The sequence below is a fragment of the Eptesicus fuscus genome, chromosome 9 (assembly GCF_027574615.1).
Source record: "Eptesicus fuscus isolate TK198812 chromosome 9, DD_ASM_mEF_20220401, whole genome shotgun sequence".
Taxonomy (NCBI): domain Eukaryota; kingdom Metazoa; phylum Chordata; class Mammalia; order Chiroptera; family Vespertilionidae; genus Eptesicus; species Eptesicus fuscus.
In genome coordinates this window covers 53,480,770-53,495,906 of record NC_072481.1, presented here as the reverse complement: position 1 = coordinate 53,495,906, position 15,137 = coordinate 53,480,770, and the positions used below count along the sequence as shown (strand labels likewise).

At 40.9% G+C, this 15,137-nt stretch overlaps 1 protein-coding gene across 1 annotated transcript in view; it reads right to left on the bottom strand.

The window, feature by feature from the left end:
• The window catches only part of TNNI3K (TNNI3 interacting kinase), a 308,489-nt gene that overhangs the window by 99,460 nt on the left and 193,892 nt on the right, over window positions 1-15,137 (bottom strand). Inside the window, exons 18-20 of the mRNA XM_028142435.2 lie at window positions 8,219-8,271; window positions 7,846-7,898; window positions 3,686-3,818 (exon numbers count right to left, since the gene is read on the bottom strand). Coding sequence (XP_027998236.2) covers window positions 3,686-3,818; window positions 7,846-7,898; window positions 8,219-8,271 — 239 coding nt within the window. The remainder of the gene's footprint in view (window positions 1-3,685; window positions 3,819-7,845; window positions 7,899-8,218; window positions 8,272-15,137) is intronic.

Sequence of the window (15,137 nt, the reverse complement as noted above, 5' to 3'; positions counted from 1 at the left end):
TTACCTGCGCCTCGGGCTGGTCCTGGGCAGCTGGGGGACTGAGGGGACTGGGGGACTGTGGAGGCAGGCAGGGCTGAGGGGACTGGGTGCCGCCATCTTGTGTCTGTGGGTGCTGCCATCTTTGAGAGTGGGGCAGTCAATTAGCATATTACCTCCTTATTGGCTGTGGGTGCCACCATCTTTGCGAGGGCAAGGGTCAATTAGCATATTCCCTCTTTATTAGATAGGATAGCCTCAAAGTGAGAATAACTCAAATGATCATCAACTTGTCAATGCATAAGCACAATGGAATATCATACAGGAATAAAAAAGAATTAATTACTGATGAACGCAACCACAAAATTCCATTTATAAGACATTCTGGAAAATGTAAACCTATAGGCACAGAAATGAGTTTAGTGGTTTCCTGGGGCTGGAGGTGGGAAAAGTGGTTTAAGAGGCAAGGAGGCACCAGGGAACTGTCAGAAGTGATAGAAATGCACTATCTTGTGATCGTATTTGTGGATATACAACTGTATATATTTATTAAAACTCATTTAACTGTCATCTTAAAATGATAAAATTTACTGTATATAAATTATACTTTAATAAACTTTATTTTTAAAAAAGATTATCACAGTATAAATGATAAAGATGGTGGCTTGAGCTAAGATGGTAGTGGATGGGGTAAGTAGTGAATAAATTTAGATGTATTTAGGATATAAAATCAACATGAATATATGAATGAAATGCCAAAGGAGATGAGAGGGAGGAAGATGTATCTCTTTCTTATGAAAAATGCCACAATATGTCTAGCATTTCTGGATTCTTTAGAATAAGTGCATTTTTTACTATAGTCGCTGGTCTTGATCAGAATGAAAATTCTAAGGGGTAAAGAGATAGCAATGGGTCAGAGCAAGACATTACCAATGGCAATGTTGGTTTAATTCAAAATAGAGTTCTACATCCACACTATAATAATGGTAAATATCTTCATTTGGAACCATGAAAAAGTATATATAGAGAGATGACAATTAAATAATTATTGTCCTCAATAACTATGTACAGACCACATAATTTGTGAAAAGCTTTCCATTAGACACAATGCAGAATGTAATGAAAGAACATATGCTACTAAAGGGAATAATACCTTGAAAAGAAAATATAAAATGTGGTTTTTGCTCTGTACATAAGTGCTAATCATTATTGTGATTCTGGTTAAGGCTTTACCTTATGAGTATACACGTTTGTAAGATTCGTCTTTCCCTAAGATCACTTTTGACTTTATTCTTCTGATATATGGTGATAGGCTGGATACTAGGTGCTTACAATATAATTTATTTAAAATGATTTATGATTTAATTTTAAAACAACTTTTCATGCAGGCATGGTTTTGGGGTTGCAAAGTCCTTAAGTACTTTCCAGCCTAATAGTGGACACAAGTAAGTAAACATTGTGACAAGACATGAAAGACACCCAGACACAGTGACGAGACAGATGCAAATAAAATTTTCTTTAAACCTCAAATCCTGTAATTAAATTCCCTACCTCCACCACCTACATGGACATAGTATATTATCAACAATATTAGGCTCACCTACAAAGCTCCATTTTTGGAATGTATCCATATATGTAAAACAAAATTATTTGGAAAAGTAATTCTCTTCTTGACAGGTTATTTTTATGTGTTGCCACTTTCAGCTCACCCCTCCATTCACAATAAAAAGGCACATTTGAAATCCTATCTAATAAAAGAGTAATATGCAAATTAACCATCACTCTGCAACAAAATGGTGGCACCCATAGAAACAAGATGGCGGTGCACAGTCCTCTCAGGCCTGCCGGAGACCCCAGTCCCAGGGAGGGCTGCCGCTGAGAGCAGGCATTGTGCGGCCCGGGCTGTTGGCCTGGGAGGTGGCCGTGCCCCCGGGTGCGATCCGCTGCCAGCTGCGGCCCGGGCCATCGGCCTGCGAGGCACCCGCGCACCCCCGGCATGATCCGCTGTCAGCCGAGGCCTGGGCTGTGGGCCTGGGAGGCGCCCACGCTGCCTATCCACCCTCCCCCCGCAGCGATCAGCTCCCATCCGCAGCCAGGGGGTATAGGCCTGGGAGGCAGCCGCACCCCCCAGAGCTATCCCCTCCCAGTGGCAGCCTTGCCCCCAGCCGAGTGATTGGAGATGGGGAGTGATATCTGGGCGATGTTGCCCAGCAAACCTATCCCATTGGGTAGAAACTTCTGACCAGATTAGGGAGGTAAATGGGTTTTGTTTAAAATATTTAGAAACCGCAATGGAAATGTCTGAGGTAGGGTTTAACATCGGAAGTAACTTACAACAAATTTCTGAAGGCAAACGGGGACATTGCAGTTACATTACTGGAGAGTACCCCTAGGTCCAGAGGTTGGCTCTTCAAGGGTGGGGAGCACTCACACCTTGGGCAGGGTGCACTCGCACCTTGGTTCCTCAGCACCTTGGGCAGGGCTTGAGCCCACCCAGGAAGGCCTTTTCCCCTACAGTTTTCACCAAGGCAGGGAGGTTTTGTAGACATGAATAAGAAGTGCCCACCCACAAGTCCTAAAGATGCCGGGGCCGGAAGAAATGACAAACAAACCGGGAAAAGAGCAAAACCAGAAACACCACCAACCCCAACATAGATCATCTTTTTCTTCAGATGACAGTGTGTTTCCCTCTTCTTTGTCTTCTGGAAGCAAGACAGATTCAAGTACTGACAATTCTACCAACAGAAAAATTAAGAAAAAGAAAGGACAAGAAAGGAATAAAAGGAAAAAAGAAAGAAAGGACAAAAGATGAAACATCAAGAAAAAGAAAGAGAAGGAAAAAAGGAAGAAACAACCACATAATATCACCTTTCCAAGGTCTCATGAAATTCCTGTTTAAGGTGTTTACTTTATGACACTTTTAGTTTGGGTTTACATTTTTACTGGTTTGTCAAGACCACGGCAGGTACACTGTCCAATATGTTAAAGAAAAAACCCTATCTAATAAAGAGGGAATATGCAGGAGAGGGCATTTGGGGGTGACCCGGCTGTCAGGGGAGGGCAGTTGGGGACAATCAGGCTGGCACGGGAACAGTTAGGCATTGATTAGGCTGGCAGAGGAGTGGTTAAGGGGTGATCAGGCTGGCAGGCAAAAGCAGATGGGGCAATCAGGCAGGCAGGCAAGCAAATGGGAGCCAGCAGTCCTGGATTGTGAAAGGGATGTCCGACTGCCTGTTTAGGCCCGATCCGTGTGTGGGATCGGGCCTAAACAGGCAGTCAGACATCCCCTGAGGAGTCCCAGATTTGAGAGTGTACAGGTTGGGCTGAGGGACACCCCCTCCCCAGTGCACAAATTTCGTGCACCGGGCTTCTAGTCTAATATCAAAAGATAAGTATTGCACTGTCCACTTATTTGTACCTACATGTCACATGGCGATAGTCATTTGCTTGTTTTATTAACAACAGGTAAGTCGAAGCACTGAACGTTAATAAAATATACCTACACTTTTGTGTGCCTATGTCTTAAATCACAGAATTAGGTCATTATGTTTTTTGGATTGGGCATACATCTTAAAACAATTTGAGATTATTTATTTACCTCTCACCTTGCCAACCCACCAAGAACATGCATTTTTTTTAGGGAAAAAGTGTTTCTTGGAGTTGTAAAAGTGCATGGAACAAGAAAAACTTTAATTGCATCCTGGCTTACCTGGCTTGAGATGAGCAAATGGAATTTCGCCGGTGAGAAGTTCCCACAGACACAGAGCATAGCTAAAGACATCCGCTTTGATGGTGTAGCGTGTGCACTGCGTGAAGACCTCAGGAGCCATCCAGCGGAGGTTCTGTGTGTGGAGAAACATCCACAGGTCATTTATTCACCATGCGTTTAGTTCTTCCACTGCAGAACAGTGTTCTTCTTACTGAGGACTTACTTGTTAAGTGTTTTCCCAATATTCTCAAAAGACAAAAATGGAAAATAACATTGACACTGTGCTACACTCAATTTGTCCAATAAATAATGTGTTTACTATTGTTAAGTTTTTTAAAAGACTTTTTTTAATCATCGGAAGATTATGAAATCCATAATTTTTCCAAAAATATTGCAACAATATTAATCATGGAGTTTCCCTGTCTCTTATTAAGTGAGGATCACAACAGCAGAGCTTTTGTTGTTTTTGTTTATCTTTGATCATCTTTCCTCCAGAAGCCATTAAGTTTCTGAGTGGCGAGCCTTGATGTTCATCCAGGAAATCTATATTTCCCTTGGAGTGAATCTACACACTGTGGGAGGCACCTTCCCTCCTTTAGATATGCAGGTTATAATTTAGGAAATCACTAAATGAGGCCCATAGATAGTACTCTCATGACTGAGGAGAGAAGGAGCCTCTGGGGAGTGCCCAGAATATACTATGAAGTAGATTTCTCATGGCAGGATCAGGTCTGTCTTATCTCCTTTGTTTGCCCAGACATGTTATTTCTGAATGCTGCTTGTGCAGTAGCCCAGAAAGAAAGCCCATGAAATGTTACAAGTCAGCTTCTCTGCATAAAGTTCTTTCTTCATGTTTAGATGGCATTATTTATATTCTTTTCTCTTGCAATTATGTATTTTTCAGTTGTAGGTATCTTTCCATTCTGAAATGCAAATGCATAAAATTGGTTTATTTGTGGTTTAGGCAACAGCTCTAGATTTTGAGTTAGAAGATGCAACTTCAAGATTTGGCTCTGCCACTATTTGGGGAGCTCTGGGCAAGTCTCTCATGCTTTCTGGAATTTAAGATTCCTCACGGGCATAATAGGAGGAAAGCCCTTCAGCTCTAAAACCCCTTGGCTCCATAATCATAGCAATGAACTTCGCCAAACACCTTCTTTCTTTGTATTTCCATGGAAGGAAACCAGTATTTTTACTGAAATTCTGTGTGTAGTGCTGGCTGCTGGTAATTCTTTTGAAGTGTCTACCTTATTTTGAAATCATGCATAATTATAGCTTTCCAAGAACATCTTTATTCCGATTATGGTGCTCACATGCTATTCCTCCACATGAGCTTTCACATTCCAAATAGCCTCCATTCATACAAGAGATTATGTGTTGTGTCACAACATTGCATAAGTGGGAGTAGGCATATAGTATGCCCGATTTTTCACAGGCGGGTAATAGAGTAATTAGCAAATTTACATAAGGCCATATAACTGGTAAGAAACAAAATAGTCTTCAGAATAAACTTAGAGTAGTGCTGTGCTTAAAGACTACACGCTGCTGCCACAATAAAGGATGTAACTCACTGTTGGTGAAATGCAATTCAATTTCATTCAATGAATGTTTGTTTAGTCAGAGAATCTCAACTGGCCTCATTTTAGACTCACCTGAGGGAACTTTTAAAGGATACAGGTACACAAACTCAACACTAGGCCAATAAAATCAGAATTTCTGGGAATTGAATTTAAATAGTATGCTTTAAAAAAGTTTCCAAAGTGATTTAAATGTGCAACCTGGGTTGAGAACCACGGTTTAGCTATCTCTATGTTCCAGGTACCAGATGAGGTCTCTGTGTCCTATCAAAAGCGGACACACTTTTAACACCACCCTGATCTCCTACCATTTTCCTTGCTTACTTCACTCCAGTCACTCTGGCCTTGAACACAAAGAACTCTCCTGCCTCAGGACCTTTGCACTTACTGTTTCCCCTGTCTACACTGCTCTTTCCTTTACATGGATAACTCGCCCATCAGGTCTCCTATGGAATGTTGTCTTTCCTTCTCATCCTATCTAAATGGCACCCCCATCACTTTTCATTCATACATCTGCTTTGTTTTTCCTTCATGATACTTATCACCACTTATTTTGTTAACTTGTTCAGAGTCTATCTTTTTCTAGTAGGAACAAGAACTTTATTTTGTCTGCTCTAATATCCCCAGTTCCAAAATGAATGTCTGGCACCTAGAACGTGTTTCAAAAATATTTACTGAACGGATGAATGAAACCTAACTGGGGAAACCAATATGTACAGTCCTGCTTGGATACAACATGGTCCATGATGTTTTTCCTGCCTTCATCTCTAACTCATCTCTCATTTTTTCTTCCTCACACAGTACATGCCAACAGTGCCAAGCTTATGAAGTTCTCCCAGGAAGTCTGGTATTTCTCATCCTCCCTTATGTATTTGCTCACACTATTGTTGACTCTGCCTGACACCCCCTTCTGTTTCTTTTTAAAAATATATATATTTTATTGATTTTTTACAGAGAGAAAGGGAGAGGGATAGAGAGTTAGAAACATCAATGAGAGAGAAACATCGATCAGCTGCCTCCTGCACACCCCCTACTGGGGATGTGCCTGCAACCAAGGTACATGCCCTTGACCGGAATCAAACCTGGGACCCTTCAGTCTGCAGGCCGACGCTCTATCCACTGAGCCAAACTAGTTAGGGCCCCCTTCTGTTTCTTACACATCTGATTTACATCTACCCATCCCACCTGAGCTCCCATCACCATGTCACACTGTATCACTGAACCTCCACACTGCTTTAAATTCCCATTCTCCTCACTAGACAATGAGCTCCTTGAGATCAAGGACTAGGCTTTTATCCACATTTTGCATTCCTGGCCTTTTGTCCAATGCCTGACACCTGGTAGGCCCTCAATAAATGTTTGTTGAATGAATAAGAGTACAAACCAGCATTGCAAAATGCCACAAAGGCACAGAGAGAAAAGTGTACGGGGAGGAGGTGGAAAGGTGGGCAGGTTATGGAAGGAAAGGTACTTAAAATGAATGTGACTTCCTGGGCCTGGCAAGAAAAGAAGACTTCCTCTAGGACGGGTGCCTGGAGCACTTCAGAGTCACAGGGATGTGACAGTGAGTGGTGTGTCTGCAAGATGGTTAAGTGGGGTGTGTGCTGGAGCACAGGGAACTTGAGAGACCTTGTCATGGGACAGGAGGTCACAGAGGGGTCTGGGGCCAGATTGGGAATGGCAGGAGGCTTCCAGGCAAAGGAATTGGGATGTTGGCCTGTGGGAAGTGGGCATTGTTGATGGTTTACAGGAGGAGGTAAACTGTCAAAACGTAACACTTGGCTGATTTTGCAAAGAATGAGCTGGAAGAGAGGACTGAGTTAGAAGCCTATTGCCATAATCCAGGAAAGAGAGGCTGAGGGCCTGAACTGAGGCAGTGGAAAAAGAGAAACTGGTATGAACTTAAAAAAAGAAAAGAAACTATCAGAAAAAATGATTGAATAATGTGTCAGTGGAAGCAGGAAAAGGAAGGAGTGAAAAATTAACCCCAGCTTAGGTAATTAAATAACACAGATAATCCAAAAAGAGAAGTGTACATTTTCGGGGGTGTAGAGGTATGGAGGGGGCAGGTGATGAATTTAATTGCAGACATGTTTGAGTACCATGATGCTTGCTTCAGATGTTAAAGCTTATACTATTTTACTTAAACGTTAATGCTTGGCTATGCCACCTATTGCCTTATAATGTTAAAGTGGAACACGAATTGTCAATAGATGCTGATGAGCTACAAATTTTCTAGTGAGTTACCTATTAAGTTTTAACTATACTACTTAATAAGGAGATCTGAATATGAAAGCCAATTATGCATGCCTGCCATGTAGTTTTCAGTTACAATTGGAACAAATTCTGTATTATCTTATTCATAATATTTTCCAAATATATATATCTAATCTATTTTCCTCTGGGGCTGCCTGGAAATGGGTTTTTTGAGGGCTTACTGAAAATAAAAGCACAAAACATTATCCTGCCCCTGGGACAATGGCATTTCTTCCACTTAAAGCTGCTCTCATCTCACTTCCTCTCATGCTGAGTGCACACATTTTAATTGTTTCACAATTTTAGGGAACACAAGCAGCAGCAAACCCCAGGTTGTTTTGTCATGTTGTCTTCATCCAGAGACTGTAGAAATCTTGATTCTGAAGGAAACAAAACAAATCCAGGTCAAAGGACATATCTTAGAACCAGGGTCAAAGATTACAGCTAAAATGTTGAAACCTTAAGAACCCTCTATCTCCTTTAATTTCTCAGTTCCTTTATTTTAGCTGAGGATATCCAAGGGGGAAAACTGAAAATAAATTATATACTTAACAAAAAGCAGGGTCATTGAACTTTGAATGACTTAGAGAAGTGCAGTTGTCAGGGTGGAATCTAATGTTTGTCACACAATACGAGGCACAAGCTATGCAAGGAAGAAAGAAACTGATATCATTTGAGGAGTTATACATGAAAATCTCACCTCCAAAATCTGCCACCACAGCATGCCCATCTTCATAGAGAAGAATATTGTGACTGTAAAAAACACACAACAGACTTTGAGTAAACTTTATTTCCTAATCTGACTGGCCCCTCAAGCAGGAGGACAACAGTAATCATTTGTTTATCCCAGAATCTAAACAAGCCCCAGAAGCTAACAGAGATCTCAGGCTAGTGGCTCTAATTTTTTTAGTTTTCCAATTCAAAATGAATATTTTAAAATTTGTGATTGTCTTATATCTGATTTTGAAAGTATACAAAATACCCTACTTTAGATAAATTTTTTAAAGTTGTCCAAAAGACTAATTAGCTGAAAATCAGATTATTAGCTCTTTAAAGCTCATCTGATAACACAATTTGGTTACAGGCAATGAGTAAAGGCATTTGTGAGCATACTGGTGTCAGAGCCGGGGAGCCAGCTTGCAGGCACCCTAAGCACAAGGACTGCTCAAGGCAGGGCCTGACATGAGAAGGACTCTATAAAAAATGTCTTGGCCAATATGTTTTTGCTACAATCTCAAGACAAAGGAGTGTTTTTAAGGCCTGTGAGATAAAACTAGCTAAGTTACTTTTGAAGATCTTAGGGAAGAGAAGTGTTTAAAGGTCATCAATGTTCTCCTTTTCAACCCAGAATTCAAGCTAAATAAAGAGTATCCTTTTGAAGAATTAAACCAAGGCTGGGACAAACCAGAGAGGCCATTTGTCCCACAAACTAGTGAAATGACTATATTCCCTCTGCTGTACTTAAGAAAGACATTCAATAAGAACAAATAACTTAAAAGAAACTGAAAATACACAATCATGAGTTTGGAAGGGTAAAGGTTATAGTATTCATTAGTCAGCAAAGTATTTATGGACCACCACTCAGGAATCTATAAATACATATTTAAAAATCAGATAATCTTATAATTGGAAGAGACATCACAACTAACCTAGTTAAACCCTTTTAGTTTATAAAGGAGTTGTCCAAAGCTCAGAGAATTTGTCTATCTACGCGAGGTCATATAAGTAGCCAGTGGCAGTGAAGATACAGAGCCCAGTTCATCTAGGCCACCGTCTCAGATCTTAGAATAGTGCCTGGCAAATAGTAAGTGATCAATTAATTTTATGAATCATACTTGTGTCATTACAGACCTTTCCCCAAAGCATATTTACTTTCTCACATTATCAAGACACTCTGCGAGAAGCAAATGATGCAAGTCATAGATTCCATCTTCAAGAGCATATAATCAGCTAATGAAAATGAAGATGAATGTGGGTAGTACAAGAATTTAATAAAACATTGTAGATGTAAAAAAGAACTGGCTTTGAAGTGGGCCTTGAGGGACAGTCACCAATACTGGCTGAGAGCTGATCATGTGCCAGAAAATTTTCTATATACTGAGATATAGTGGTGAACAGGCAAAGAGTTTGTGAGCTTACTAGTATGTTGTATTGAATAGGAAATGAGGCAGAGATAAAGGAGAAAAGAAATGTAGGTTAGAGGACTCTCTTGGTAAAGGCCAAGGGATAGGAATGTGTATAGTCTGTAATCAAAATAATAAGAATATACTTACTAAATTGGAGAGGACATGCTAGAGTATAATGGGGGCAAACTGAGTAGATGAGGTGTTGGATTACAAGGGAATTTGAAAGCCAGGGGAGGAATTCCTGACTTAATACAAGGAGATTGCAAGTTTTTAGACATAGGGTGTAAAGCTCTGAAAGTAGAGACTACTTTGGGTTCTAGGTACCAAAGGAGAAAGCAAGGGGAGAATGCCTGGTCCTTTGGTAGTATCATTTGGTCCGGTCCTGCCAAGGCAACTGCAGGTGGGACGCAACATTCAATAAATCTAGGAGCATTTTCCATAGCAACATAATTTTTAAGTTGATAATTTTGTATGGCCCTCAAATGATGTTATAAATATCCAGATGGCCCTTGGCAGAAAAAAAAAAATGTTCCCCACGCCTGTAAGTAAGAAGGTACAGTGAAAAACAAACAAACATAAAAACAATAGGGTGAATTCATGAAGACATCTGAAAGGAGTGTCTAAATCTTGGAGCAGCTTAGACTTAGGGAAAAAAAAAAAAAAGAGAACAAAAACCAAGGATTGCTTTCAAGTTCTCTGGTTTAGAATTCTTAAGCCCAAAGCAATAACATATCCAATTAGAAAGGGTTGTCATACCAAAAATCCTGTGAGTTTTTATGAAAAGGACAATGGCTGACTTGGGAGGCTGAGGAGTTTGACTAAAGTCAATGTTATGTTTGTCAAGATTGGATTCACCAGATAAATAACTATTCTTTTTCTTCATACCAATCAGCGACAGCATTGGGTCGTTGGCATTGGGGTTGATGGTACTCAGGGAGCTGAAACCAGCTATGACAGTAGGAGTGATACAATTATTATTAGTGATAAGGTCAAGAGTCTATTACTGAGCCATGTCATAAACTGCAAGTTTTTTGAGAAGAGTGAGAATAATGAAAATTGTGGGAGTGGTGGGGCAGTAACAGAGAGGGTGGCCGTGAAGACAGAAGGGAGTAAATATCTCATGATAACTTCCTGTGGGCAGGTACTGGTACTTTTGAGATTTTTCCATTCCTCATGAGCTCACTATGTGGTTGGTATTAGCATATCTAGTCTACGGATGGATAATCGAGGTTCAGAGTGGTTACATCAGACGCCTAGTATCACAGCTGGTGAGAGGTGAAGGCAGCATTCAAATTCCATTCTCCAAAGTCTGCCCTTTTTAGGAGAAGCTGACTCCCTGAGGACTGCTACAACTAGATATAGAGAGAGAAATTCCAGAAATTCTGCTTGGGTGAATAGAGGCCTACCAGCAAGTGCCCCAAACACCTGTGTTCAAAGTACAATTGTAAGGTCATGAGAATGAAGCTGATAAGCTGCATGGAAATAAATATAATACCTCTGGACCACCAAGACACAGCACGTCAGGACTATGCTTCCACCCTCCCAGAGCATGGCTGGTATGCCGTTTGTAGGTGAATGAGGCACAGTCGCTAGGAACAGAGAACCTGCTAACTGACCTGGGAAGGACACCAGACATATGAATAGGGTCAGGGCCCTGAAGACTATCATTAGGATCAGAAGAGAGAAATAAAAGAAAGGTGATGGGCATTCTAAGACTTTTTCTCCCCGAGCAGACCACCTGGGGTGTTCATTTTTATCTGTTTTTGCTTTTGTATAAAACTCTGGAAAGAGACAGTCTTTTGTTATGTATGGCACTTTACAGAACATCTTCAGGCATATAACATTTGGTGGGAAACAGTCCTGTGAGTCAGACCTTTTGGATTTGAATTCGATAGATTAGCAAACCTGTCAGTGATTGGTTGAGTTAGCTCCTTAGCCCAAGTCTTACCACCTGAGAGGAGAGACCCCAGGAGAGGTAAGGGGCAGGAGATGCGAGGAGATAGGTTACACTGAGGAAAGGAGAACACTGGTGAACAGATACTGTAATACACAAATGTGTACACATAAGCTATGGACACACACATATGCACACATGCCTGCTTTCTCAACTCTCAGGAAACATTGTTAAGGGTGAATGCCACCGATGAAAGCTCTCCAAATAGCAGTAAGTAGTGGTAAAAGCATTATAGAAAGTGAAGTAAGTAGTAAAGGTCAACGAGTCCTTAATTCTTACAGTAATTTTCGTCGTTTCTGAATTTAACATTTGATTTCATCTACGTGCCTAGAATTTTGAAAGTCCATGCTATTTGGTAATTTGTAATTTTGTTGTGTCAAGTGAGGCTTGAGCTCAGAAGCAAGTGGCTGAGCAGAATGTGCCAAGTCAACCTTGCAGCGACAGCAGCTCGAAGGGCGTTAGTGCTGCCCCTGGTCGCCCTGCCTTTTAGGAGAATGATGTGCTAGGACGGTGTTCACCAGTGCGGGGATATGCACAGGCTTATCCTTGCTGCTGTGAAAGCCCAGTCCTGTGCTAGAAACGGCAGTGTGTGCCTTCCAAGAGACCACAGTCTCACTGGGAATGAAATACAAAGTAAAAGGAAGGAACATCATCACCACACATAAGCTGGAATTTAAAGTGGTTTTCACTGTGAGAGACCTAGAAAAGAATACAATGACTATAAGAGCTAACCCTGAAAAAGGTCATTAATGAAGTAGAATAAAGGGTCTTAAGAAATAGGAGAGACAGTGTGTAGGACAAAATACTAGAATTAAAATACCTGTGTGGGTTTTTTGTTTGTTTGTTTGTTTGTTTGTTTGTTTGCTGTTACTAGTCCTGTGATTTTGGACAACTTTCTGAGTCTTTGAAAATTATGAGAGGAATGAAGAGATAATGTTTGGAGTTTTGTAAATGGTGACCTGCTAAGTAGGCATTGGTTATTATTAATACACATGGGATCTACTTTGCAGAGTGTTTGAATGACTTAAAGGCAAGTGCACTGTGTAAACTATAAAGCTCACGCTTAGACCTACAGAGCTTCTTCCTTTTCCCTTCACAAAACCATTACAGCTTTGACTGAATGACCGCGTTTCACCTGAAGGAGTCTTTGTTCCCCTGACTGCACTGATACGCAGTATTTGGACTTGGCTCCAGCTTTGTCTTTTATCATGAAGCACGTGAGTTGAGTCAATTGTTTATGTAACAGAATGGAGTATTTATCTCTCTGAAGTGTCTGCCCCTTCCAGATCACTCCACAATACATTTTTTTTAAACCTTAACAATGCATGCACTTAGCAGAGTACAAAATATAACTGAGAACAAGATTTACTTCATCCAAATAAGGAAGGGGATTCAGTCCATGCTCTGACCTTCAGTTCTTTCTTCCACAGCAACACAGTTCACTTTCAGAAAAGAATAAGCCATTTTCAATGTGTGTGTGTGTGTGTGTGCGTGTGTGTGTTCAGTGTTTTCTCCAGTTCTCTTTCAAACAAAAGGGAATGGAAGTTAGATTCTGCTGGTTCCTTGTGACAAAAGAAAATTTTCTCCAACCTCAGAACTGAATTAATTTAATGAAGTCATTATGTAAGCATCATGAGTCTTTTCATTTTAATTGCCTGTATTGAAAATTTACCTAAAGTGCTCAAATGATTCATAATCAGTTGGTTATGCACTATAGTCCAATACTAATTGTCACCATTAATCAGGTTGGCCTGATTATTAGACCATTTTCCAATTCTGATTTTCTCCCCGAGCTGGACTGAGGTTCACTGTGGCCTTCGGAGGATCAAGGTGACTTGCTCCTCTCACTCTGCTACCACGAAGAGGTTGTTGTTGTTGTTAAAGTCACTTAAAAAAAAAACACCTGCATAATATTATTTCATTTCGTTTCTGAATTATAGAGCCATGTAACTGCCTGTGTGTCAGTTGCTACTAACACACACTAGTTCCAGGGCACTGTGGCCAACTTCTGTGTTCTGACTTGAACGGACTGACGGCGCTAGAAGTGTAACTGATTAACAGAACACTCGTGCTTCCCAGACTTCCCACAAGCCACTGTTTTCTGATATGTGCCTGAAGGTGATTAACTTACATGATTAAAGACACATGGCTGTCGGCATGCCTGGAAGCATTCCAAGGGTTAAGTCAGTGGAAGCAATTAGGCTTCATTTTCAATCTCATCACACTGTGAAAGTCATTAGTTTACAAACACATCTGCCTGACAAGCAATCATTTTGACCTAATGCTGAGGAGCCCCGGATCTGCCTGCTGCCACAGCTTTGCCCATGTTGCTGCGAGATGATCCAGAACTCCACTCCTGCTTCAGGCTTCTCTTGGGAGTACCTACCTTCTTGACCTTCAGCATAGCAACCACATTGCTCTCTCCTCTTGAGCTACCCTTGAACCCCTCTGAACACCTGCCACTGCCACACTCATTGGGGTCTCTTTACTTCTGAGTATGGGACGCCCCATTCCTTGCACTGCTTCCAATTTTTTTCAAGTCTTATGTAACCAGACCCTTGAAATGCAGTGCAACTCACATTTACTTGCCTTAGAGATTAGTGCCCATTTCCTAAAAAATGCTTTCAAGTTATCTAGATCAGCAACTTGTACACACAGATAAAGTTTTGTAGTCTCTCTTTTTTGGTATCTTTCTATCTCTCCTTCTTACCTCATGATGAAGGGAATTTTAGAGACAAAACAGGCAGGTTTAGGGAATAAAGAGGGTCCATGGGAGAGGAATGCATATGTGAAGGGCAGAAATAGCTCCAAGCTGCCAAAATGCTTAAAATATTTTCACAGAGGATAGGGAAAAGTCATAGGGTAGAGGGAAGAGGGAAACATATTTTCACGGAAGATAGAGGAATGTTGCAAGATAAGAGGGAGAGAAAGAGGGGGATAACACGTGGGTTTTGACCTTTGAAACTGATACTATGTAGCAGAGTGACCAATGAGGAAAACACAGGCGTCCTAGATTAAGGAAAGGTCCAATTAGAAAGGGTCATATTCATACAAAGAGCTATAGCATATATAAACTAGAGACAAAGGGATACAAGAAAGAAAGATTTTTAAAAGTATTTTTTTCCCATTAGAGAGGGGGAGATAGAGCAGGATTTGCCCATTTGGGACCCCTCCTGAGGGAGAGTTTGTATATGCTTCCAAAAACTTCCAGATTTTTTACTCAAGAAATGTTAGTCCTTGAATTTATTCTTCAATTTCATCAGACAAGAATCCATGAGAAGTCTGCACCCTGAGCCCCATGTTTCAATTATTAGGTAACAAAAAATAATTAAAGACTCATTATCTTCATGAGGCGTAACTGCTGGAGGTGCTGGGTTTGAGCCCCAAAACATGGAGATGGCACAGCTGAGTCTGTAGACCTTATTGATATTCCTATATTATGTATGTTATGTGGTGATCAGACCCTCCGCAACCACTTGAGGTCCCTCAAAATTTGGGCTGCACACAGAAACCAGGTAATAATTGTATCAGTGACATCA